Source organism: Benincasa hispida, chromosome 10 (genome assembly GCF_027475165.1).
Source record: "Benincasa hispida cultivar pf3 chromosome 10, pf3_genome.v1.1, whole genome shotgun sequence".
In the NCBI taxonomy this organism is placed as follows: domain Eukaryota; kingdom Viridiplantae; phylum Streptophyta; class Magnoliopsida; order Cucurbitales; family Cucurbitaceae; genus Benincasa; species Benincasa hispida.
In genome coordinates this window covers 17,882,511-17,909,552 of record NC_143487.1, presented here as the reverse complement: position 1 = coordinate 17,909,552, position 27,042 = coordinate 17,882,511, and the positions used below count along the sequence as shown (strand labels likewise).

At 35.5% G+C, this 27,042-nt stretch overlaps 1 protein-coding gene across 6 annotated transcripts; it reads left to right on the top strand.

Annotated features, from left to right (window-relative positions):
- The first annotated feature begins 86 nt into the window (after positions 1–86).
- EMB1135 (RING/FYVE/PHD zinc finger superfamily protein) lies at positions 87–26,552 on the top strand. 6 transcript variants are annotated; one of them, XM_039045141.2, is made up of 33 exons: positions 113–764; positions 1,881–1,934; positions 3,858–3,923; positions 4,047–4,220; positions 4,303–4,433; positions 5,206–5,282; positions 6,187–6,368; positions 6,508–6,585; positions 8,487–8,619; positions 10,244–10,304; positions 10,636–10,717; positions 10,986–11,114; positions 11,261–11,404; positions 11,518–11,617; positions 11,700–11,831; positions 13,114–13,184; positions 13,265–13,437; positions 13,625–13,718; positions 15,072–15,169; positions 15,248–15,383; positions 15,650–15,756; positions 18,588–18,683; positions 18,795–18,882; positions 18,984–19,104; positions 19,583–19,694; positions 19,776–19,899; positions 20,038–20,115; positions 21,041–21,159; positions 24,111–24,164; positions 24,287–24,389; positions 24,848–24,976; positions 25,567–25,678; positions 26,132–26,552. In XM_039045141.2, exons 2-33 carry the CDS (start codon positions 1,914–1,916, stop codon positions 26,161–26,163), a joined length of 3,357 nt encoding a protein of 1,118 aa, XP_038901069.1. In that variant the 5' UTR covers positions 113–764; positions 1,881–1,913; the 3' UTR covers positions 26,164–26,552. The 6 variants fall into 6 exon arrangements, with proteins under 6 accessions (XP_038901068.1, XP_090162150.1, XP_038901071.1 ...); XM_039045140.2 differs by lacking the exon at positions 1,881–1,934 and having other exon boundaries at positions 87–764; XM_039045143.2 differs by lacking the exon at positions 1,881–1,934 and having other exon boundaries at positions 105–764; positions 3,862–3,923.
- Positions 26,553–27,042: the final 490 nt, after the last annotated feature.

The following is a 27,042-nucleotide window of genomic DNA, read 5'->3' as shown; positions in this document are numbered from 1 at the left end:
CCAATGGGCTTTCGGCCCAAAACGCCAACAGCAGTTCCCGCGGTAATAATTTCAGACAAAAAGAAAAAAAAAAAAGAAAAAAAAGAAACGAAGAAGAAGAGAGAGAAAGAAGAGTGGAATTTCATTTCACAAAAAATTGAGGGCGCAGTTCAGAAAGGAAAGGATCGTCTAAAACCAAACCCCAACCCACTCCCCGCCAACGCCCAAACGTCAAAGCAAAACCAACTTCGCGCTCTAAATTCTCTCTCAACTACAAACAGACCGCCAGCTTCCCCTCTACTTCAATCGCATTTCTATGTTATAATATGACCCAATCGCCGGTGCCTCCGTCGTTGGCTCCGCCGCACCCACCGCCATTATACGGCTCCGGAGTTCAGGTCCGTTGCGCCGGTTGTCGTGATGTTTTGGTAGTGGCGTCTGGCCACACCGAGTTCTTTTGCCCTTCTTGTCAATTGCCTCAGATGTTGCCTCCCGAGCTCCTAGTTAGGGCCCACTCCAAGCCCCTTCCTCCTCCTACTCTACCGCCGCCGTCGCTTCCGCCGTCGCTGCCTCTTCCCGTTCCTTTGTCCATACATCATGTCCCTGCTCATGGCATTGATCCTACCAAGATGCAGCTCCCCTGTGCTAATTGTAAGGCGCTTCTTAATGTTCCTCATGGTTTAACTAGGTTCGTTTGTCCTCAGTGCGCGGTTGACCTCACCGTCGATCTCTCTAAGCTCCATCAGTTCTTCCCCTCCCGGCCGCCTCCTGAGGAAGTCAACGAGGTTTCCATATCTTTACTCTTCTATTGATTTCCATTAGCTGGGATTTTGCAACTTTCTATTTCTTTCGCTTGGAACTTGTTCGAAGCTGGATATGAGGTTCAAAGTTGAAGTGTACTTTGTTATCACTACGCGTTATGTGTTGGTTATCATCTTGCATATGTTCTCTGGAGATTCTCTAAAGTTGGTCAGAAATTAACTTCTAAATCACCACTAATTCATGGAAAAAAAGAAAATTTCTCTGAATCACCATACATTTTCGAATAATGTTATGTTGTTTCGTGTCATTTACATCTGTTAACAATTTCCTCGTCACTTTTCGGCCTTCACTTTTGAATTCATAAGCAAGGCTCACATAATCTTCGATTAGAAAGAAGAATATATTTTTTTTCAGGGTAAAAAACATCCATCATTCTCTAGGAGTAGCCCAAGACAACGTGTTTTCCGTGGCCCTTCGCATATTAGTAAATGGTTGCTTCTTTTTGTTATATGAGTGAGTTAAACTTACGGTTCACTCTTGCCTGGGTTCAATTAAATAAGTTGTCAGCAAAATTTCCTAATATTTCCATATTTTTATCTCTCCTTGAAAGATAGCGAGTCATGGTTCCTTAAGTTAGCTTTTCTCCTTTTACTCTTTCTAAAGAAATATTGATGGAATAGAGTTAGTTAGTAGCATTGACATTGACATATGGCATTGTATTTCTATACTAACTACCAAGGAACTAAAAAGAGGTAGCCCCCCCGTGAGTTATCTGCTATCGCTTTGGCTACATACCAGATACATGCCCTATCTGACTTCACATATTATTTAGTGGGCAATGTTGGTGGAAACTGGTATTTTCATTTAAGATGGTGGAGCAACTCTATGTGCTTATGTATGTGTGTTGACTGTTGATAATGTAGATTGCAAAAAATAACCTCAAGATCATGAATAAAAGTTTGCATCGTCTTTAACAGGTCACATGCAATGTCGTTGGTGAGGAGCAGCTAACATTATATGTTAGCTTGTGGTTATGTTTTAGATGATTGATCACAATCAATAATGCTAATAGGGTTCTATGTCTCATTTATTTATTTATATATTCTTTCTCTATATGCTTAAAATGTTTTCTTTTTCAGGGGTTTAGTACTGTGTTAAAAGCCTCATGAGGCATGTGCTTAGACATTCATGAGGTGACTTGCCCATTTGTGCATCCACTTATTGCTTTAATTCATCGTTCTTACTAATAAACAAGGGTTAGATTAAATTTAAAGTTATGACTTTCCTCCCCGTTTTAAGTTATTATTTTACTGAAAATATGTTTCCCATGAACATAATAACTTTCATTATTTAAGTGAAAGTAAGTTTCCCTAGGACTTCTTGTGGGAGTGTGTGGAGAAAGGCAAAAGAGTTCACTATGTGAATTGGGAGATCATTGGTAAACCTGTTCACTTGGGAGGGTTGGAATTAGGGAATTGTTGAAATAAGGCTTATTGGCAAAATAATTATGGTGTTTTCCCCTTCAGTCTTCTTTCTTGTGGTCAAGGATTATAGTGTGCAAGTACAGTTCACATCCTTTTGATTGGATGTTCGTCGGGATTTAGGGCACATTGTGGGGTCTGCGGAAAGAAATCTTTTATGAGCTCCCTTCTTTTTCTGAGTTGATTCAGTGTGTGGTGGGCGATGGGCTTGGGACTTATTTCTGGGAGGATAGATGGTTGGGTGGTCACCCATTTTGTAGCATATTTCCTCATCTTTATCATCTTTTTGCTAAGAAAAATTGTTTTGTTGCTGATGCTTCGTTGCTCTTGGAGAGTTTTCCCTTGTTTCTTTTGGTTTCCGTCATCTGCTGTCCAATAAGGAAGCAGCAGAGATTATGACCCTCATTTATTTATTGGGGGATGTTGAGTTTATGCAAGGGAGAAGGGATATCTATATTTGGAGTCTTTGCTCGTCTGAAGGGTTCTCTTGTAAATCTCTTTCATTACTTGTTGGATCCCTCTCCCTTTTGAGAGTTTTTTTTTTTTTTTTTAATAATAAATATATGTTCTTCGGAAGGTGATTTTTTTTTTTACCTGGTAGGTTATTCATGGAGGAATTAATATCTTGGATAGGCTTCTGAGGAAGATGCCATCCTTAATTGGGCCTTTTTGCTCTATTCTTTGTCTGAGGTTAGAGGCAAATATGGATCACTTATTTGGAATTGTACTCATGTGCAATCGATTTGAAACACCTCTTTTGGGTGTATGATATTCATTTTGTCAGTCATAGAGCTTTTAGTGATATGATCGAGGAGTTATTCCTCCATCCGTTGTTTGGAGGGAGAGAGGGTTTTGCATGGGAGGTTGGGGGTGTGCTTTGTTGTAGGGTATTTGGAGGAGAGAAATAGTAGAATATTTCGTGGGGTTGAGAGGGACACCTTTTGATGTTTACTCCCTTGTCAAATTTAGTGTTTCTTTTTGGGTCTATCTGACAAGTTCGTTTTATAATTATTCATTAGGTCATATTTTGTTAGATTGGAGACTCTTTCTCTAAGATGCTTCCTTTTTGTGGGCTTGGTTTTTTGGATGAAAGGCTATATGTTTAGCAATGGAGGAAATGAGGATGGAGCCTATTTTGTGATGATAAAATATAAATTTTAGGTCTTTGAAATGTGAATGTGTAGTTTATTTTTATATTTTGTGGACTCTTTGTATTTGTTGTTGAAAGATTTATAATATTCGAAATTTGTTTGTCTTTGATGGTTTATTATTATTTTCTGTCTCATGCTTCATGCTTCTAATTTTACATACATGGTGTGTGTATGTATATACGTGTGTGCATTCAGAAAACACTGGTTTAAATCATAACAAGTTTGCTGCACCTTTGCATCTTGCCTTGATTATTGATGGACATCTCCAAATTGACCGGGCATGATCAAATGAGTCCCAATTGGGGAGGCCCTTTCTTAAGTGGCCATTCCTGTTGTGGGCTTGGTTTCTTAGATGCCTCTGTATTCTTTCCTTTTTTCCTAATGAATGGTTGTTTACTCGTTAAAAGAACAAATGAGTCCCAAAATTTTACTTAGATGTCTTTTTATCTAGTTTACAACATCTTTATGAGTTGGAATGTGGTAGGTAGCCATTGAAGTGGAAAGAGAAGAAGATGAAGGTGGTACAGTGGGAGAGACATTTACAGAATATGTGAGTAATAACAAGCCCTTGTAACTTCACTACAGGAAATTTGGTATGGACTTTATTTCTTGCTTTCAATTATTAGAGCTGTGCTTTGGTCTCAGTTGGCTGTGTTTTTGGCATTCCATGCAGCACCCTCCTAAGCTATCTATAGGACCACTTCACCCGGACCCAGTTGTGGAGACATCCTCCTTATCTGCTGTCCAGCCTCCTGAACCCACTTATGATTTAAAAATCAAGGATGATTTAGAGAAGTCAAAAGCTCTTTCATGCTTGCAAATTGAGACCTTGGTATATGCTTCTCAGGTTGGTCATGGATACTTGATGTTCCTATGGTCAATAATTTACAATTTCACTTCTCTTAAGGAGCTGTCTGTTACAAATCCAGAGACATATGCACCACCTCCCAGATGATACCAGGGCGGGATTCTTTATTGGAGATGGAGCTGGTGTTGGTAAAGGTCGGACCATTGCCGGTTTATTGTGGGAAAATTGGCACCATGGGAGGAGGAAAGCAATGTAAAATCTTGCCTGCATTCTCTGCAATTATCTTCCTTGTTGAATGATTATTAATAGTTTACAAGTAAAAAGTAAGAAATTATTATTAATGATTTAATGAGCAGAAACAAGAGTGACATAACATTTGCCCACCGGTTTTATTTTATTTACTTATGGATGTGAAACTCTAGACTTCAGATATTGTTTTAATTAGTCATTGTCTCTGCATGATGTGATTTTCACACTATGCAACATATAGGATCCTTTTTTATTTATTTTTTGAAAAGAAACAAAATGGAAGTTAGATAGGAAATTATTCTAATATGATATTACAACTACAAGGGGTCCAAATAAACCAATTAAAAAAAATTCACTCTCCACAGCATATATGTTTTAATGAAGAATTCATTTTATTTCTGGAGGACTAAATTGTTTACTAGGAGGAGCTTAGATGATGTGAAAGTTTAGTGAGAGGAAGCATGGGATGCTATTGCAGTACCTGCTTTTTGACCTGGATTTTCTGATGTTCTTTTTTGTCTGTTCTTGTTCCCCCGTCTTCTTCTCTCCTCTTTTCATCTTCTGTTTCTTTTTTCTGCTTAATCTCATCCTTCTTAATGAAAATATAGTTTCCTATTCAAATAATTCCAAGACGATTGAAATGAAGTAACCATGTAATACATGTAGTAATACCCTCTGCTCAGGAATGTTGACTTTGTGCTGCATTGTGCTTGACCTTTTGTATCTTCTATCCGTGTTTGTAATAACTTCTCAAGTTCCTAACATTTTTGCACAGGTGGATTTCGGTTGGTTCAGATTTGAAGTACGATGCTAGGAGAGACTTAGATGATGTTGGTGCATCGTGCATTAAAGGTTGTCTTTTACTTCATTCCTTTTCAATTGGAAAGCTTTCTTATAATTCACTTTTAGAGATTGGGAGTCCTTTAGCTCTCTTTATTTCATTCATCAATCAAATTTACTTCTATTTCTTAGAAAAAATCCAAAACTTCCACCAACTTCGTTGAATTCTCATTCAATAAAAATGCGAACCCATGTACCTAATCAGCCTCTTATGTCCTTTTTATTGGACTTTCTGCAAGGTGTTTCATGAAGTCCGTTCCATATGGTTCGGAAGTATCTGCCAAAGAAATCCTATCTGTTTTATTAAAATAGTTTTCTTTTAGAAATGCAATGACTATGTCTACCAAAGCTTCCTCTAACTAGGCTGCTATGCGAGACCTTGACAACAGCTCATAGAGGTTAAAATGGCATTTCCTTTGAGTTAATAATCTAACTCCCCTTCTTTTCAACATTTATTTTGATGCATATCCTTCTTTTCAATGTTGATGTCCATCTCGAAGAGCTTCATTTTATCCTTTACTTTCTATATAAATATAAAGTTCTGCATGGTTTCAAACTTTCAAGTAACAATTCTATGATAAAGGACTTCCAACATGGCTGAAACAAAAAGCTAGAGATAATGACGGATCTAAAACTAAAACAAGGGATAAAGAGGATAAGGGGGGATAGGACGAGAGGATTCAAACTCTGGTAATTAAGACCAACTATTCAGTTCCCACGAATATCCATGAGGTTTTGCATGTTCCAGTGGTCAGTTGCCATACACACACAAAAGCAAATAACTTGAACAACAAACGCTTATATGAGACCACCCTGCCCAACAAAAAAAAAAAAATGATGGAGACTTGAAGTTTGTTTTCAAGCTTTGATTCACAATCAAAGATTCATCTATCTATTCTCCCCCTTTCATTTGCAGTGCATGCTTTGAACAAGCTGCCATATTCAAAGCTTGACTCAAAGTCTGTGGGTATTAGAGAAGGAGTTGTCTTTTTGACGTATAGCAGCCTCATAGCATCTTCTGAACGAGGCCGTTCTCGCCTGCAGCAGCTTGTTCAGTGGTGTGGAACAGAATTTGATGGTCTCGTCATATTTGATGAGGTAGGAAAGCTCACCTTCCTTTCAATTTTTTTTCTTCTTATTCTTGGCTATATGCAAATTGTTTTGGAGCATTATTCATGCAATAAATACTCAATAGGCTGAATAACTTTGTTTCTAAGTGATAATAGCTTTATTGTAGTGCCATAAAGCCAAAAATTTGGTACCAGAATCTGGAAGCCAGCCAACGAGGACAGGAGAAGCCGTTCTAGAGCTGCAGGTTTTTCCTTTAGTACATCTCTTTTGTTCATATTATATGATAGAACGTTATCAAATATTTATTTATTTATTTATCCACTATATTTAGCGGTGTAGGTTATTTTATCAAATTTTCTGGGTCATAGTCCTTAGTGAGGTGAACGTGACCTAGCATTACTGTTTCCTATAAATACGAATTGTGTAATTTCTATTATCATCGTTTTCTCACATCTTAGATTTGTCACATTCAAGTCAATAAAATGTGCTCACCATGATTTAGCATTACTTCTTTGTGCTTCTTCATGACAAGCTTGCGATCATTCTGTTTTATTCTTTGTGAAAAATTGTATCTTGTGAGATATTGTCTTTCTTTACTGGAACCAATATTAAACCTTCAGGTGAAGACCTTAGCTAAATTTTTTGTTTGTTAGTTTTTTTTAACCAAACAACTTTATATATGAAAAAGATACATAGACGAAGTTGAACATCACTAAAATTTCCTTCAGGAGAACAAGAAGAAATACCCTCTAATTTCCAACCACACCATTGAACAACATTTCTTAATGATCAGAAAATAGCAGCAGGTCAGTTAAAGATACCCCTACAAAAAATTCCTATTAACTGGAGCGATTACATTAACGGAGTAATCAGAAAAAAAGAGTTCAAGATACTTCCTAGTCAAATCCCATTTTTTACACTAATCCAGGATTTTTCCTTCATTTTTTTTGGGTTCCTTTCCATCCAAACAGTCCCACAAAGCATAAGGCCATAATAAAGTAGCTTAACTCTTCAGCTCTACGCTGCAAAGGAGTTGTTGTTGGGTTTTTATTATTTTTTTTATATTTTTATTTTAAATCATTTAATATATATTTTTTTTGAGGATTTTGGAAAGAATCTCCTAGCATTTTCCATGATTATAACAGTTAAAAGATAAATGAGATTGATCTTCTTCTTCTCCTATTGAAAAGATAGCATGCAAAAAACTCATGGATCTATCGACTTTTCTTGGGCACTTTGTCTTTCAAAAAAACTTAAGAAATGTTTAATTTCTTATATATTTTGGAAATTTGCGCGTATCATAGTTTTACACGAAGCCTTTGTTGATTAAGATTGGACGTACACACACGCAAAGAAAAAAAAAAGAAGAGAGATGTATTAAGAGTTTTGCAGTGGTGTAGTGCGTGTGTATGTATATATATATATGTTGGATACGAGACAATTTTATTGATGGAATGAAAAATCCGAAGATATCCAAGGGTACAAAAAGAACCAATCAAATGGTATACAAAATATATTTCCAATTAGCAGGAGGAAAGGAAAACTATGATATATCTTTAGACCAAAAGAAAGCATAGAAGATGGTAGAATTGAGAATGTCCTTTGTTGTCTTGTATTTATCCTAGAAGATTCGAGCATTTCTTTCGTTCCATTATGTTAATATTGTAATATTCATGGCAAATTTATTGTTGAATTTTGTAATTTATCTATGAATGCAGTGTGAATGTGATTATTATGTTGTTAATGTTATGGGAATTGGTTTGCAGTAACATTTGATCTGGATGGGTTTGTTGTTTTAATAAAAGATATCTTGAAGTAGTTGCACGTTTTATGTGTCTAGACTTCTGGTTAGTGACAAGATTCCTGGGTGCAATTGGGTATTAAATTATTCCCCCATTTTCCAGTCTTCTCCTTTACAATGAGTTGCCTTTTGGACTAAAAAGGTAAATTGTTGACTTGTGAAATTAATCCTCCATGTTATCTTTCCTCACGACCAGGATGCACCCATTAGCTCGTTTATGAAACTGCATGAGATTTTCCCATCTATGGCTCTCTTTCCTGTTGGAAATGATTTTTTTCATTGTATCACAAATAGGGAACAAATAGTTCTTCACTTAAAACTACATTCTTGTTTTCATATCACAGGATCGACTTCCTGAAGCTCGTATAATTTACTGCTCAGCCACCGGTGCATCTGAGCCACGCAATATGGGCTATATGGTCCGACTTGGGCTTTGGGGAACTGGAACTTCCTTCATTGACTTCCGGGATTTTTTAGGTGTGGTTTCAACGGGAAAATTTTACATTGAAGTAAATCTATTTGCATTCTGTTTATCTTCTCTAGACAATGCGATATGGCCATATAGGTGAGAAATATACATGTTCGTAGCTTTTAGAGATAAGGTGCATGTAGTAATCATCAATTATATATAAATAATTGTATGAAAAACGTTATGAAGGAGCACAAGACAATGGAGATCAAAAAACTACTCTTTAGTTTGCAATGCCAATGATAAAGAATAGCAGTATATGTTATGAAATACGTAACATGGGAAGCAGTAAAGGGCGAAGGAGGGGGTTGGGGGGGGGGGGGGACATTCTTCAAATCCACAGGGCAAGGTGGAAGAAAAGTACTCTGTAATTATGTATCTTGGTTGATGCACTCCAGGAGGTGGCAACAGAATTAACTAGCTCTTGAAAGTTATGATTATGAACATGTCGATGGGAAATCGGCTCATGTTTCTTTGTAACGATTTCTCTCATATGTTCTAATGATAAAACAAAGAAAGATTTGAACTATGAAGGCATTGTCTCTGGGAGGAGCTAAACAATCCATAGAAGAGAGTTTATTGAGTTTGAGAGACTGGTTTGTTAAAACAAGATAGTGCTGACTGATATAATACAAGCTCACATAGGTAAATATTTGCTGATGCATTTTGGTGCATTGAATCAATAGCAGACAGGTTTAATGCTTTAAAAGGTCTAATTTATATTTAAAAAAGGGTCTAATTTATATCAACTGAATCTTTAGATTTAGGACTTCACTAAACCAATTTGACTACTATTTGTATTTTGTATTTGAATAATTCCTACGTAAATATAAGTTTTCCTTTCCTCATTATCCACTTCTGTACTGAAATCTTGGTCCTGCGTTCATGAATTATGAAAAACCTGAAGGAGATTGCTTACTACTGTGGTTGCTATATAGTTATCTAGTAGCTATCTAGTTTACTAATGGCTTTATGCTCATTCATTTGACCTAGGAAATGTGTAGGAATTGAGTCAACAGCAATAAAGATGGACAGGGATTTCCGATGTAATGCTTGCCACGTGTTACTTTGTATCCTCTCTTATTTAGAAAATTGACTATGAGTTGGGCATGTTTAGTGTCCCCAGCCATGGAGTTATTGCCCTGACGGGTATTTAGAGATCTTCAGAATCCCATCTTTTCAACCCCCTCCTCTTACTTGCATTCATATTGGCATAATATCTATGCGTAAGTGAGGCAAAGATTTTCATGTTCAGGCAATAAGATGGTGTGTGCCTTTTTGAAGTGTTGCTATATAAACATTTATATGTGGCTCTTATTTGCTTTTAATCACTTCTTACTTGGAATGTGTTCTCTTGATCTTGTTTTATCTTTTGCTCGTAAGTATTTGTTGTCACCCCTAGTTTGAGGATGCCTTTTTACCTTCTCTGACCATTATTTTTAATACCTTTCTCTATTAAAATTTCTCTTTCTTATTAGAAAAGATTGCATGACTTTCACAAACTTTGTAGCATCAAGGAAGCGTAAAACGGAACTAGCCTCTCTTTCCCACTTTATCCATATCAATAATCCTGATAAATATGCAATACATCTATTTCTCAGAGTGATAAATTCTGATTTATATTTTCTGCAGGTGCACTAGAGAGAGGGGGTGTTGGGGCTTTAGAACTTGTTGCCATGGACATGAAAGCAAGGCAAGCTTTATTCTTACTTTCTTCATTTTATGCTCTCATCAAAGGCCTCAAGACGTTCTTTTCTTCTGGTCAGTAGTTTCGTGCAGCTTTTGCGGCTTGAAGGGAGTGGTTTTGGTCGTTTGGCTCATGTTTTTTGTCAAGACCTTATGTGCTTTGTTTGTCAATGTCGTATTCTCTTATAATAACTGGAGATTTGTTCTTTATTTGGCTGTTGGTCTTTTTTCTCTCCATTTTGGAGTTTTGAATCTTTGAACATTTTTCTTCCTTTCCATCTATCAATTGAAAGTTTGTTTATTGTTCAAAAAGTTTGCTTACCTAGTTAAACTTCCAGGGGTATGTATTTGTGCCGCACGCTTAGCTACAGAGGAGCCGAATTTGAGATTGTGGAAGCACCATTAGAAGCTGAGATGATGGTACAGTGTATTGGTTCCTCTAATTTTAGAAAGGAAGGAGGAATGGACGTACCTTTTCCCATGTTGTTAGTCTATGCGTGCCTACAATTTTGTGCTACGAAAATGAAACATAACCATTGCATGAAGTTAACCTGACCGTCTTCTGTTAGATAGGAATCTGCGATTCTAACGCTTCCCATCTTTTATTCTTTAAAATCTGATTAATTATCTTTCTTTTATGGATTTTATTATGGCCTCTTGAGACTCTGTCGTCCTATATTCTACTTAGGAAATGTATACACTAGCAGCTGAATTTTGGGCAAAGTTGCGGGTAGAATTGATGACAGCAAGTGCATATGTTACTAGTGACAAGCCTAGTGCCAATCAACTTTGGCGATTATTTTGGGCAAGCCATCAGGTATATTTGGTTGGGTTTTTCCTTAAAAGTTGAATTTTTCTTTACGTTGAATTATTTATATTTTTATTTATTTTAATTTAATTGAAGTGTGTTTAAGAAGTTTAATGTTCTATATCATCTCTCTTCAAAATTTCTTCCTTTTGTAGCGTTTCTTCAGGCACATGTGTATGTCTGCCAAGGTTCCTGCTACTGTTAGACTAGCTAAGCAAGCATTATTGGAAGATAAGTGTGTCGTCATTGGTCTGCAAAGTACTGGAGAGACACGCACTGAGGAAGCTGTGACAAAATATGTCTGTTTCATAGCATTATGTCATTATGCGTTCTTGTTCCATTAAAGCTATGTAGATGACATACTGTACTTTCTAGTTTCTACTTTGATATTTTTAAATTCTCTCTTGTACAGGGTCTTGAGCTTGATGATTTTGTTTCTGGACCTCGAGAACTATTGCTTAAATTTGTGGAAGAAAACTACCCTTTGCCTGAAAAGCCCGAAACCCTACCTGGTATGTGGGGCTTATGTAGTCATATTTTTTTTCTTCTCTTTTCCACCATCTTTGTGATGTTTCATTATTGATCTTGCTTTAGAGGAGGGAAGTGTCAAGGAACTTCAAAGGAAGAGACACTCGGCAACTCCTGGCACATCACTAAATGGGAGGGTAAGGAAGGCTGCAAAGTGGAAACCTCCAAGTGATGTCGAAAGTGATGAAGAATCTGAAAGTGGGTTATATATAGTCCTTTTCTTTCTGATGGATTTGGTACATTTGTCTAGTGGAAAAGTTTATCTTATTATCATTCATCCCAGTTTAAGTTCATTATTAATTGCTTTATGAGGATCTTTATTAACTGGTCTAAATGATTATGTCCTACCTATCTACGGCATATGCTGTATGTTATTTTATTGTTCTCTTTTTGTACATTTATGTATTATGGATAAGAAACTTTTACTCTAGTAAGAGCGAACAATTGGGTTTGATAGTCATAGGACGGCTCTTGCTAAAGGTAGTTAGAAAAACAAGACCCTCAATTGACATTTATAAAAACATCACAATTATATAAGAAAACATTAGATATGTAACAGAATCAATTCTATCACATCTCTCCCCTTTAGTTCATAGATGCTTTGATTTTTTTTGCACGACATTTTTCTTTTTGAATAAGAAACATTTTTGTTAACAAAAAACCAGGAGTACAAAAAGAAGAGGAACTAAGGCCTCCAGATGCCAAGAGAGTGCAAAAAGGGGCCCCAAATACTGTGAATAATGGATGTACTGTAATTACAAAAACAAGGAGAGAACATACATCAGGAAGAAGCCCACCACCTGCCAAAATCCACAATTATATTTGGAAAAATTTAGGATGTTTCTCAGCCCAAATGTTATCTTAATGGAAAAGCTTCTATATGAAGAAAAAAGGGGGAAGTTCCCGTTTGACTGCCTTCACGCATTAGGCTAGGCTTCTTTCTAAATCCTGGTTAAATTGCTGCTGAAAGACTGGCTCTTTGAAGATTATCTATTCAGGATATTTGCCTCAATTGGAATACTTTTGTTTTTTCTATGTAATCAAGTATTTTAGATCTATTGTAATCTCTAAAATCTCGTTTTGCATTAGATATGATGAAGGTGCTATGGATATGTCAACCTAGTTGAGATATTTGAGCGAATCTCTTGATCCTTAGTGGTTTATTTGGTTCATGTCTCTTTGTAATGTGAGCTTTGCTCTGTTCATTATATCAATGAAAAGTTCTATTTCCGTTTCAAAAAAGAAAAAGGAAGACTGCATCTGTGCTCTTGCACGAATATTTTATCTAGGTTGTTCCTCTTGTTCTGCATAATAGTGAGAGTTATGCCCTCATCTGCATCCATTTTCTGGAAGAAAATCCGTTTACATGACATTGCATCTTGTTTTTGTTGGGACAAAATCCAGAATTAGTTCTAGTTTTCTATTCAACTTTATATTGTTGTTAATAATTTACTTTGTATTCAAAATATCATTCTTGCAGCTGATTCTGCTGCTGAATCTACCGAATCAGATGATGAGTTTCAGATTTGTGAGATATGCAATGCCGAAGGGGTAAGATCCTTGAGATAATTTGATGGGTTGAGACCTTGAGTGAAACTACTGTGCTGTCGGGCTTACATTCATTTTTCCAGGAAAGGAAAAAATTACTTCGATGTTCCTGTTGTGAGCAATTTTTTCATCCTGCCTGTCTCGACCCTCCTCTCTTGGATACAGAAACTGCAGAATGGTCATGTGAATCTTGCAAGGAGAAGACAGATGAGTATCTTAAAGAAAGAAAAGCTGTTATAGCTGAACTTTTGAAAAGGTTTTGATATTTTATTTGTTTCCTCTTTTGTAACTGTGAGGAATCCTTGTAATAAATAAGACTATCAGCAGTCCTCACATTTTCATCAACAAAAAAAAAAAATGGTGAAGGCTGCTTGAAGTCTTATTACAGGAATCCAGTTCTGTAAATATCACGTGAAGTTAATCTTTCTTTGTCTTACTATTAGGTATGATGCTGCTTCAGATCGTAAGTCTAATTTGTTGGCAATTATTCGTTCATTGAATCTTCCAAACAATCCTTTGGATGATATTATTGATCAGGTTGGTGTTTTATCTTCTTTATCCTTTGGTAGTATGCGAGAATGAAATTTCTCAGTGTCTCAAGCTGGTTAGAAAAGTTTATTAGACCTTCTCATTTGAAGTGCATATTTATATGTTTTCACGATTTTCTGTTCATTGTTCATTGCTCTGTTTGCATTAATTCAGTTATAAGTTTCTGTTTGTTACCTTTGGTTAGTGATTTATCAATCCTTTGTTGCATTGAACTTCCCAGACTTCTTGCCAAACTTAGTTAATCATAATTCTGGCATTCAAGTTTTTGCTGCTGCCCTTTGTTGTTCTTTTTATTTTGTTTTGTTTTTTTGCATTTTTGTACTTTGCTTTATTTTAATATAGCTTGATTGTTTATAAAAAGTAAAAAAAAAAAAAAAAATCATAAAGTCTGGTACACTAAAATATCTTTCTCTAGCATAGCTGCTCCATGATGGAGGTTGCATTGAGATCCTCACAATTAATCTTGAAAATAAAACAAATGTTCTAGTAGAATTCAGCAAAAGCAGAGGATAAAAAGGTGCGTCTCAAGTCACACACTAAGCCGGACTTAGGTTCATTACCAGTTGTGCTCAACTTTCCATGGGCTAGCAACTGAAGAAGAACTTCAAAATTTCCTCGAAACTTTGGATTCCCTTCTTATAGTTGGGCTTTTAGTTTGTGGACTGATTTTTTGTATGTCAGTATATTCTTTCATTTTTATCTTAATGAAAGTTGACTTTGTTATTAAAAAAAAAAAAAGATAAAAAGGCACGTATGGAAGTCACACACGAATTCAGTCTCAGGTTCAAACCAGTTTTGGCAGTTTTCTGCAAATTACAGGTTCTGCTCAATTTTTCATTGGCTAGCAACCAAAGGAAAACTTCAAATTTCCTCAGAACTTTGGATTTGTTTACTGAAAAGAGGATTTAAAAATTTATTATTACTCCCTTCCTTTTATATTCCTCTTTTGATAATGAAAAGCCTGTTCCTTATTTTTAAAAAAAATCTTTATCACTCATAATATTATTCAAAAGAGACTTCACAGTAAAACCCCTGTTAAGCCCCTAAGTTCTCTTATCCTCTTGATTACCAAACCCAGCCACGCAGTGTTGTATTGAGATCCTTTGCAACTTTCCTGCAGAAGAAACTAATGCTTAAGAAACCTATAACATTACAATTATTGCGTAGTGAAGTTTTGTTTTCTGACGAAGACTGGAGTGAATTATTGTTACAACACTTGTGCTTGCCTACCCCATTTTTATGCCTGCTTGAAATTATAGCATATCTTCATATGTCGTGCATGCCCATGTATACCATGCTCTCGTGATCAGTACTTTAATGATTGATAAAACTCTGTTCCAGCTTGGTGGCCCTGATAAGGTTGCAGAAATAACCGGAAGAAGGGGAATGCTTGTAAGGGCCCCCAATGGAAAGGGTGTTACTTACCAGCCACGGAACTCGTGAGCTTTAACTTTGTTGTTTTTTAAATTCTCATTTATTACTCAGTTCAGCTTTATTATAACTTGATCAATGTGTAGGAAGGATGTGGCTATGGAGATGGTCAATATGCATGAGAAACAACTGTTTATGGATGGTAAGAAGTTTGTTGCTATCATTTCTGAAGCTGGATCTGCTGGTGTTTCACTGCAGGCAGACAGAAGAGCTGCAAATCAGGTTTGTCTCTCATGCATACTTGCTTGGAAGAGTAACTGAATTTCTGTGTAAATAAGTTGAATTTTATCACCAGTGGCAGTGACTGAATTCAGGGGGTAACTGAATTTCTGTGTAAATAAGTTGAACATTATCACCAGTGATTGAACTTGTATGGGTAATTAAGTTGTCTTGGATGAGTATATTATATGTATAAAATTATCAATATTTATTAATTACTTACCGATGGTCTTCCTCAAATTTTGTTGCTTTTGGCAATTGCCTTACAGAAAAGAAGAGTTCATTTTACTTTAGAACTCCCTTGGAGTGCTGATCGAGCTATTCAACAATTTGGACGGACTCATCGCTCTAATCAAGCTTCAGCACCAGAATACAGGTGCTTTTGATACCACTGGTTTGTATAGTTTTCATTTTTTACTTTGTGATCGTGTTAGTTTGGCAGTGTTGAATATTAGAGTATCGAACTGCCCCTCCTTGCTAAAATACATTAGAAGTTTGTTAAACATATTCGGGATTGCTTTTATTCTGCTTTTTGAACTATGAGTAGGCTTAGAAATGTTTCTTTCTGGCCGAGACGTTAAGAGAGGGGTACAAAAATTTGTGGTTCAACACCACTGTGGCTTATTTATTTTTTTGGGGTTCCATTCGGTTAGACATTAAATTCAAACTTATATCTAATAGATGAATTGAGGTTCCATTAGGTTAGACATTAAATTCAAACTTATATCTAATAGATTAATTAATTCTTTAAAATTTTAAAATTTTCAAAGATGCATTAGACACACAATTGAAAGTTTAGGGACCTATCATCTATTAGACTATTTTGAAGTTCAAGGACCAAATCATGCTCTTCTTGCTAAGTGGATATGGAGGTACTACCATGAAGAGAATGCCCTATGGAGACATGTTATTGATTCCAAATATGGTGTTTCTCGATTGAAAGCTTGGCCGAATTGCACCTTTCCCAATCATATTAGAGGGCCATGGAGAGCTATTTTGACTCTTATGAGGCTTATTCACGACAGAGTTTCTTACAAAGTGGGCAATGGAGCCCACACTTCATTTTGGGACGATTGTTGGTTGGGTGAGACCACTCTTGGTGAACAGTTCCCTTGTCTATACACCTTGGCAGTCAACAAAAATGCATCCTTACAGTGGAGATTGAGACAAGTTTGGTGTCCCATCATGGTGATGCTTAAACTATCATTGGATCACAAAATACTAATGGGATGCTTAGAGCTGAAGATGCTCAAGTTGGAGATTTCGCTATGTTAGGCTCTGAGGCCAGGGTAATTGTTCTCATCTGGAGCTTTCCTATGGTGACAACCAAACGAGTACATCTTTTTGAAATCCTGTGGTGGAAGAAGTCCAAAAATGATTGTTTTCTTGGGGACAACCCTTTCTAAGGAGAGTAGGCTAAATCGGTGGAGTGGCATTCCTATTTATCATCTCTCTCTTTTGCGAGCCCTTTGTTCAACATGCAAAAGTATTGAGAAGCTCATGTATGATTTTTGGTGGGAAGGGGTTGATGAAGGAAAAAGAACGGCATCTAGTCAACTTAGTGTCCATTGGGAAGTTGATGAGTAGGGGGGTCTGGAAATTGGTAATTTAAGGATTTGTAACAAAGCCTTGTTGGCTAAGCGGCTGTAGCATTTCCCCCTTGGAGTTAGATTCCTAATGGCATAGAGTTATTGTTAGCAAGAATGATCCTCATCCATTTGATTGGCTTTTGAGTGGGGTTTCCAGAATCTCTGGAAGGACATATCTTCAGAGCTTCCCTCTTTCTCCCATCTTGTTCTTTGTGTTGTGGGGAGGGTAAGGAAATGTATTTTTGGGAGGATAAATGGGTGGAGATGGAGCCCTCTACTCTGTGTTTCTCCACCTTTATCATTTGTATTCCCTTAGGCATCGTTCTATATTTGACTTTCTTCTTTGGTCGGGGGACTTTGTTTCTTTCTTGTTTGGTTTTCGTTAGTAAGTATGTCTTTGATGTCTTATGGAGGATAAAGATCCGGAAGAAAGTTAAGTTCTTTTCTTGACAAATTTTACTTGGTTGCATACTTGGTTGGGCTCCTTTACTTTAATGGGTGTACCTTAACGCACTCCAAGTGTAGTTGCCAGTGTAGCAGTAGTTCCTTTCTTCTCCTTTTACAAGAGATGCTTGCACTTCAACTTCAACTAATTCCCCAGCCAAAGCACCTCTAGTTTTGATTGTTTTTTTTTTTTTTTTTTTTTTTTTTTTTTGCATTTTGATAGCTCCAATTTGTGCAAATGTTTTAAAATACTATTTCATTCCTTAACCTGCCCAGCTAGGTTAGAGGTTTCATTGAGAAAAAAAAGATACCGAAGGTCTAAAAGAGATAGAACCCAAAAAAGGAGGCAAATCTAACAAAATAAAACGTGACGAGTAATTACATAAAAACTTAGTCACAGATACTTGCAGGGAGATATTGAACTTAATACTAGACCACACCTCACTCAGGTCTTTCGAACCCTCTGAAAATTTTATTGTTCCTTTCTCCCCAAATGAGTATGTCACAAAAACCTTCCTTTCTTGCGAATGGGGTTGAGGTTTGGACATTGGCATTTCTTGGCAACATGGTGGTGGCATTCTACATAGAAACTAGTATTTTATGTTATAGGATCATGGTCAGTAAGTGTTATCTCTTATCTGCACACTTTTTAGTAGGTTTAGGTCGTGGATTTAGGAGTTTTAGCAAAAACCTCTGGATTACTATTGCTTTGTGTTTTCCTTTGTCCACTTAAAATGTGAAATGACTGGTTTGATAAAGCTCAAAGATTCCCCCCCTTTGGGAGGATTGGTGGGTGGGAGGTAAGCCCCTTTGTGCTTTGTTTATGCAGCTTTACCATGTTTTGGACAAAGCACAATGTCCTTATTGCCTTCCTTTGATCATTCCTCTTCACTTTCTTTGGGCTTTCATGGACCCTTATTACAAATGGGAAGTGGATGGTTATTGTTAGTGGATGAACTTTTTGTCCCTATCATGTCAGTGCCATTTAATTTGATATTTCTGCTAGTTATTTTTATTTAAAGTTAATTTTATCAATAGTTCCATCCAAAGTGAAAATGCACGTACATTAGTGGTTTGTAATAGTTTTGATGCATAATGTTTTTGATATTGACGATTTTGTATTTATGGAGTTTGTTGGACTGGCATAAGATTTATCTAGTGAATGGTTTTGTAGGCTACTTTTTACGAATCTCGGTGGAGAACGCAGGTTTGCATCAATTGTTGCCAAGAGATTAGAATCGCTTGGAGCCTTAACTCAAGGAGATCGAAGGTTAGTTGGATTAGTTTGATGAAGTCTTTGTTAATTTTGTATTAATCAATGCTTGAAGTGGTTTTTCTTTTTCTTTTCTTTTCCTTAATGATATTTCACATTTACATGCAGGGCCGGGTTGTCACTAAGTGCATACAATTATGACAGTGCTTATGGGAGAACGGCCTTGACGATGATGTATAGAGGAATAATGGAGCAGGTCTATATTTTATTTTTATTTTTATTTTATTTTTATTGTTATTTCGCAACCTATGTTTCCATTTGAACAGATTAAAATTAATAACACAAATTCACTTTCAGGATGCCCTGCCCGTTGAACCTCCTGGTTGCTCATTTGAGAAACCTGATACAATCCGCGATTTTATTGAGAATGCAAAAGCTGCTCTTAATTCTGTGGGAATAATTAGGGACACTGTACTTGGTAACTTCTCATTTCTGCATGCATCTCTCGTCTCCATTCCACCTTCTGGTGAACATTATGTTCTCACAACTTGTTAATACATGTTATTAATATTGTTAATTATTTGTGTTTATTTTGTCTTTGATTTTAGTATTTTGTCCTCATTCGGATCCTATTCCTAGTTGCAACGTATGGTCTGCTTTGCACATATATGTAACCTCTGTTTCTCTTATTTCAGTTATTTGCAATATAGAAAATTATATTTCCCAGCAACCTTCTCTTCTTTCTCTGAAAATTAGGGTTTCTTACCCTTTTACAACTAGACAAATAAATTGAAAAATGGAAAGATCAGTTGACTAGAATTTTACTGTGAAAATCCGTCTGTGTGTGGTTAAATATTATTTAGTTATCTTCTCGCCTCCGTACCTTATGCTATGCTATATAAATTACAATTTTGATCGACTTGGTTATGATTTCAAGTATTTATTTCTGAGTTTAGGGACTGGAAAGGACTTTGGAAAGACCTCTGGTCGTATTGTTGAGTCAGACATGAATGATATTGGACGTTTTCTTAATCGACTTTTGGGCCTCCCGCCTGAGATTCAGAATAGGTCTGTGATCTATGATTTACTATAATATGCATGTGGACATTAGAGCCGAGTTATATCATTAATGTTGACATCTTTATACAGGATTTTTGAGTTATTTGTCAGCATGTTGGATCTTCTAATTCAGAAAGCACGCATTGAAGGGAATCTTGATTCTGGAATTGTTGATATGAGAGCCAATGTTATTGAATTAAGAGGAAGTCCAAAGGTTTTCTGTTTCCTCACGTCAATTATCAGTTTTCTGTCTGTTTCATCATATATATATATACACAGACACGCACATACATGTATATATATATATATCAGTTTTCTGTTTCCGACGAAATTAATTTCAATTATCTTGCAGACAGTTCATGTTGATCCGGTTTCTGGGGCATCAACTATGCTGTTTACTTTCTCTTTGGATCGTGGTATGACCTGGGAGGTACGCACTGTAATTTTATTTATGACTACTATGATGATATTTGTTTGATAGCTATCTTCTTTTGAACAAATTGAAAGATATCCAATCCCATGATTGATGAATCAAATAATAGGATTTTTAGAGGGAGGGATAGGGACTGTTGTGAAATTTGGTCTCTTGTGTGCTATCATGTTTCTTTGTGGGCTCCGATTTTGAAGACATTTTGTAATTACTCTATAGGCATTCTTTGGCATTGTTGAAGTCCCTTCTTCTAGTGGGATGTCTCTTTTTGTGGGCTTGGCTTTTTTTACGCCCGTGCTTGTAGTTTTTCATTTTTTAGTTACTTCTATAAGAAAAATGATTGATGAATCGAAGAAAACAAGATGGTTTGTAGTATCTCCTAGTTGATATGTAATATGAAAATGACAAGTTGATAGACATCTTCTTGGAATGCAGTAAACTGATGCTTCCATGTAAATCTGCAAAATATATTTATTTATTATATGCGTGTTTTGGAAACAATTGTATGCAACTAGAGTACCACTCCAGAAATGGAAGACTAGCAACCGATTCCGGAAAACCCAAAAGGAAAAGGACATTAGAATTTTATTTATGAGAAAAAAACTCCAATAGGGAAATGCCTGAAGACAAGGATAGTTTCAGAAATAGATAGTTATATCATACACAATAGGCTAGGTACAATTTATTGCCGAAAAATGTAGCTTTCTGCCCTGGGTAAGTTTGAACCTAGAGCAACTTGTAGCAGGTAGTCACCCATCCACCTATGGGGCATGGAAAAGGGAGTACTAAACTAAAACTAGCACAAAGGCTTCCCTAAATGCTCCTAGAGAAAGTGCAATAAAGAAAGATGGGGAATACTTTCTTCTGCTTGTTTCTCTTTCACTAGGCTTACATCTTTGATTTCTTATGTTTCTGTGCATGTCAGTCTGCAAGCACCATTCTTGATGAGAAGCAAAAGGATGGGCTTGGTTCAACCAATGATGGATTCTATGAATCCAGGAGGGACTGGTTGGGAAGATGCCACATCATATTAGCCTTTGAAAGGTATTATTTTATTGTGCTTCTTTTTACACCCATCGAATTTGCACTTTGATTTTCCTTTGACCAGAAATGTCCTAACATTTTTGATATGTTCATAATTAATATCATGTCTTTCGCATGTCAATGGATTGGATGCTTCTTTTACATATGTCTAAGAAATGAGAATATGGCTAAGACCTTTGTTGGGCCAAACTATTTTTCATAAGTTATACCATGCTATACGTATACATGATTGGAGTACAGGACTGGTGAATGAATGTAATAGGAATGGTATAAGGGAGTTTTTAGAGTATTAAGGGTGTATTAGCAATTAGCCAGGAAGTTTGTTATAATTGTTGGTTATAAATAGAGGGAGAGGAGAATGAAGAAGATATGCAAGATTTTGGTGAGTGAATTAGGGTTTGAAAGTGATTGCAAGATTGAGAAGATCCAAGTATCTTGATTTATCTTGTAATTCCATTATCTCTTAGCTTTCATTATAGTCGGGTTCTATTAGAATGTTGTGTGGGTGGGATTTTGAAAGGCAATAATAGGCACTGATAAGAGAATGGCTAATAAAAGAAAATGTTATAGCATCCTTCTGTTTAAAACATTAAATGAGTAGGTCATGCGCACAAGTGGCTGGCAAGGAAGCCAAATCGAGTATAGCTCAATTGGCATATGAGTGTATTAGGAACTACAAAGTCTGGGTTTCAAATTTCCCTACTCCCATTTGTTCTAAAAAAAAAGTAGCTGGCAAGGAAAGATGATAATGGGCATAAGTATTTCAGGCTCCCCCAATGCTTAGTGCATACTCTTTTCTTTTTTTCTTTTTCTTTTTTACATGAAGCTCATAGTTTTTCATTGATATATGAGTACACATAACAGTGGAGATAAAACCCCACAACTGGAAAATGCATACTTAGAACCTTCAAGAAACAAAATTGTAACCCTAACTATAAAGAACGCAAAGGATATTTTGCCCACTCAATACTGAAATAATGCTTACAATTCATTCAACTTAAAACAGCATGAAAGCATTCCAATTTGTTTTAATGATGGGGAATTAGGAATGCTATTACTGTTAGGATAGAACTTGGAAACGTATTAGAGTACTAGAGCATATTGGAGTCTATTTGGTAGACACCCTGACAATAAAAATTTAAAAACAAAAGATTCAATGAAAACACGGTTGGTTTGTTTATTTACTTTTCTTTATTTTTTCTTTCTTTCTTTCCACGTGTTTGAGTAGCAGATTCAGAAACTAGATTTGAGTTTAAATAATTGTGTAAAATGTGTTTGACAATATATATATATATATATATGAATCATAAAATTAGTTGTTGACATATTGGGTTGAATATAAACTATTAATCATTAATTTCTGAGCATGTTTTAGGTTGAAAATTTTGTATAATTGTTATTTTGTAATATCATATAATTTATAATACATTAAATTAATAAAAACAGATAATACATTACTCAATACATATTTTAATTTAACAAAAATATAACATAGAATACTATATTTATTAACATTTTCATCTGACTTGATATAATTCTGCATTTTGAAATTTCAAATTCAAAATTTGGGTATATTGCAAACATAAAAATGTTGTTTTCAGAATTTACACTATTTAGAAAATCCAGATTGTTTTCCCTTAGTAATTTATTAGGAAAGTTGCCATGGATATTTTTATAAATAGAGTATATGGGAAAGGAGGAAGACATACATTGGTTTAGTTGGTTTAGGCTTGAGTGATCTCAAGAGAGGGAAGGTCCAAGTACCTTGAATTACTTGTTAGTTGTATATATTTTCTTTCATATTTCAATATCATTGTAGTTGTTTGTATTCTATTAATTAGTTCCAAGGATTGAAGAATTTAGATAAGTTTTGGAGTGAGAACACCAAAACGCCTCATGAAACATATGATTGGATCAAACCTTTCATCATCAGCAGAACTTTTGTATCAAGTTCCTCTATGATCTTTTTTTTGTATGGTTTGTTTCTAGATCATAGATTTTACTAAGTTAATCCAAGGAATCTAATTATCTTTAAGGTGCCATTATGCTAGATTAGAGCCCTTTTATGTTTTAGTTAGGGAATATTTTTTTGATGCCCTTCCATTCCTTGTTTTATTCTTAATAAAGTTCAGAAAATGTCTTTTACATTTGGTTTTTCCTTAAAAAATCGCTTGGCTTGGAGAGGTTTTGCAATGTAAAGCTAATCAAACCAGAACTAGACGTGTTTGTCGAAGTGATTTATGTACAACACTTTTTTAGTTAAAAAAAAATTCTACTTGTGACAATGTTGCAAATAAACAACACCAGAAAAACGAGTGTCATCAAGTGAGCACAAACTGAATGCAAGGGTGGGTATCAACCAGAAATGGGTCCGCTTGGGATTAATGAGTCAATGTAACTCTTCAGAAGATGTTTTCACCACCATATCCTGCCATGATTTATAAGAAAACATGCAACTTCGGATATATTTTTTTTTCTGAACTTTTGTGAACACATCTTTTGAGATGTATTTGCTATCGTTCTACATAAAATTTTTTTATGCCCATTAATTAAATTATTATTTTTTTTGTATTTTATTATGTCAATAATGGTGACAGAAATTATAACAGATGTAAACATTTGGTTTCCTTTTCTTTTTTCCTAATCTTTCGAGCTTGTCTGATTTGGTTTGTTTTGAATGGCATTCATTGAATTTATTTGATGCATTTATATTGTTAAAAGTGGACCAACGTAAAGCATGCAGAAAAACGTAACCCTTGAACATTTGGTATGGTATCCAGAGGTCTGTTTCCTCCATGTTGGAGGGATGGCGATAGAAATTTCCGTCTTTATCATTAGAGTTATTCCTATACATCGTTTCTTATATTTTGCTCCTATTTCCTTGTTAAATTTTCTTCTAATTTGGAATCCCATCTAATTTGTTGTCTCTATTGATTCTCAAAATATCTCAGTTCCGTTCCTGGAATGTATAAAATTGTACGCCCAGCTGTTGGGGAGTCGCTAAGGTATTGAATTAAAGTGGTCATCAGCTTCTCTGCATTAAGCAATCGCATTCCAATATTTCTTTATTTTATTTTATTTTATTTTTTAAACTGTTTATTCTTTTTCTTTTCCTTTTCCTCCACAGGGAAATGTCTCTCTCTGAGTTACGGAACAAATACCGAAAAACATCATCTTTGGAGAAGGCTCGTAATGGGTGGGAAGATGAGTATGACATTTCCTCAAAACAGGTAAAGGTCATTAAAAGACATTTTCTGGTTAAGTGCCTCGAGGCTTTTTTGTGGTTCATTTGGAAAGAAATAAATCATAGCGTTTCCAATGTTAGACAATTATTTGCTGATTAATATCAATCTTAAAGTGGGGGCGCTTTGTTCGATCCCTCTTTTAGGTAAGGGAATTCCTAAGGTCCTTGGCCTTTAAGTTACCCTGTTTGTGGAAAGAGGTTTAGATGTTAAACATTTCTATTAAGATTTTTGCTTAGAAAATCAAAACTTGAAGTATATTTGTTTATTATTATTATTTTTATTGCTGCTATACGATTGCATTGCAGCGTTAATGTTTGAATGTGTCATTGCTTGATGAACAGTCAGACCAGTTTTTATCTCGTATTTCTCTAGCATTTCCTCCTGTTGCCAGTAACATTCATACTTATACCTTCTCGCCAATAATTTGCTACCTCTGTATCCAGTGCATGCATGGACCAAATTGTAAGCTTGGCAACTTTTGTACGGTTGGCAGGAGAATACAGGAAGTTAATGTTTTGGGTGGCCTTATTCTTCCTGTTTGGGGAACTATTGAAAATGCCCTTTCTAAGCAGGTATGTTTGACTTCCGAGTGAAATATTCATCTCATATCATCCTTTTGGAACAATGGAAGAAGATTTTTCCATGTTCTCATTTCAAGTGGTTTCTCCCCCTTTTTGGTTAAGAAATCAAGGTTTCTTTGAGGAAAACAGAAGAATGCAAAGAAGAAACGAAAGTCTGAACTAATGGAGTCCAAAACAAATTACAGAAAAAAACCGATCGTAAAGAACAAATTACATTGTGCAAAAACAAACTACAGAAAAAGTCTGGATTATTGTGCATCGTGTGAATCTTGTAGATATAAAGATTAGGTGGATTGAGATGTCTGAGCTAATGTTATTGCTATAATATTATTGTGGTAATACCTTCCTTATAACTTTATTTAAATTTGGTGACTGCAACATGAGACGCTTCTACATTGTAACTTGGTAGGCATTGCTGATCATTCAGTTTACTTTTTGACCTGTATTCTGTGTTAACTCATCTTGTCAATATGAAAAAAATTATAAATCTTCTTTGATTCACATGGTAAATTGGTATGCTTCAATGGTATGGATTGGCATTAACCACATTATTAACCTTGTGTAATATAATTCTTTTATAGGCCCGCCAAAGTCACCAGCGGCTTCGTGTAGTACGTATAGAAACCACAACAGATAGACAGAGAATAGTTGGTCTGTTTGTTCCAAATGCAGCAGTTGATTCAGTGCTTCGAGGTCTCTCTCGCTCTCGCATTCAATTATTTCTGTAGTTCACCATTTCATGCTTAATGTTTGCTCTGTTGGAAAAAAAAAAGTAAACCTCTTAGTAGTTGAGGCTTGTGCCATGCACTAACACCCTCCCACCAAATTCCCACCTCATAAGAACTTCGGTAGGTTATAATAGTGTTTAGGGTGCAGACTATTTTAGTCTGTATAGAAAATAATAAACACCGTAACAAACAGAGAAAAAAAAGATGAATAAGAAATCGTAAATATGTAACAAAGTGGGATTTGAAATAGCAACACTATAGTTAATTGTAGGTTTTAGTAGTTGGAAATGTCAACTATTATAATTTGAGCTCCGAACATGATCCACTTGAAGTTGTGGGTCCAAAGAACCCTTTTAAAATTAGAGAAAGGGGAAAAAGCAACTATTCTCTGATTACGGATTTTTCTTTTTTCCCGCAGGTTTGGCATGGGTACAAGATGTAGATGATTGAAATCAAAGTAGTGATTCTGTTTTATCCGTGTACTATTTGTGTGCTGCTCCTAACAAGAAGCTTCAGTTTTTTGGAGGAGTTTGAAGAACAGCTGATTCTATTTTTTTCTGCACCGTGCGATGGAAACTGTGCAGTCTTATAGTTATTATTTTTTTGGGGTATATATGATTTGTATATTTGGCAATGCTGCGTTAGATGATATTAGGAGGAGCATTATGTTAATGTTTATTATCCCTTCTAAATCCTAATCTTAATTTCATTTTCATTTTCTTTTGTATGTATATCCAATTACAGTTGGAAATAGAAAATCTCCCCCCTTTGTACAATTTTTTGATTGGTTGAACCAACAGAAATTCCATATTTAATATATTCGTGCTTACGTTTCCATATTTCAGAAATTTTCTTTAACCATAGCCGTTATGGTCCTTTCAAATGAACTTACTCCATTAGTGATGGGTTCATTGTCCAATTGGTTGTGAATGGTTAATTTAATTTTTATTTAGTTTAGATTCTGCATCTTATTTTTGAAAAACACACTTACACATTGGTTGTGAATGGTTAATTTAATTTTTATTTAGTTTAGATTCTGCATCTTATTTTTGAAAAACACACTTACACATGTTCATAAGATCCTTAAATGAAGTTTTGGGAGCCACAGTAGTTTGGGTTTGTACTATTTGTCCATAGTTTATTCTGTTTGCATCTATGGAGGTCACATTTGCCAATTGATGTAATTGGAATGAGATTTTATTGATGGATGATTCGTAATAAGTCTGAATTGTAAACATAATTGGATTACTTTTGATTGTATTTATCTAAAATTATGAATCTATCACATTTTACTATTACCATTACTATTTGATCCTAACGTTAATGGTA

What these genes read in the sequence shown, in the direction of transcription:
- EMB1135 (XM_039045140.2), top strand. Translation starts at nt 306, where the DNA reads ATGACCCAATCGCCGGTGCCTCCGTCGTTGGCTCCGCCGCACCCACCG. An exon ending in AGATATGCAATGCCGAAGGG is followed by an intron (nt 13,185 to 13,264) that starts GTAAGATCCTTG and finishes TCATTTTTCCAG; the next exon opens with GAAAGGAAAAAATTACTTCG. An exon ending in AAAATGCCCTTTCTAAGCAG is followed by an intron (nt 24,977 to 25,566) that starts GTATGTTTGACT and finishes ATTCTTTTATAG; the next exon opens with GCCCGCCAAAGTCACCAGCG.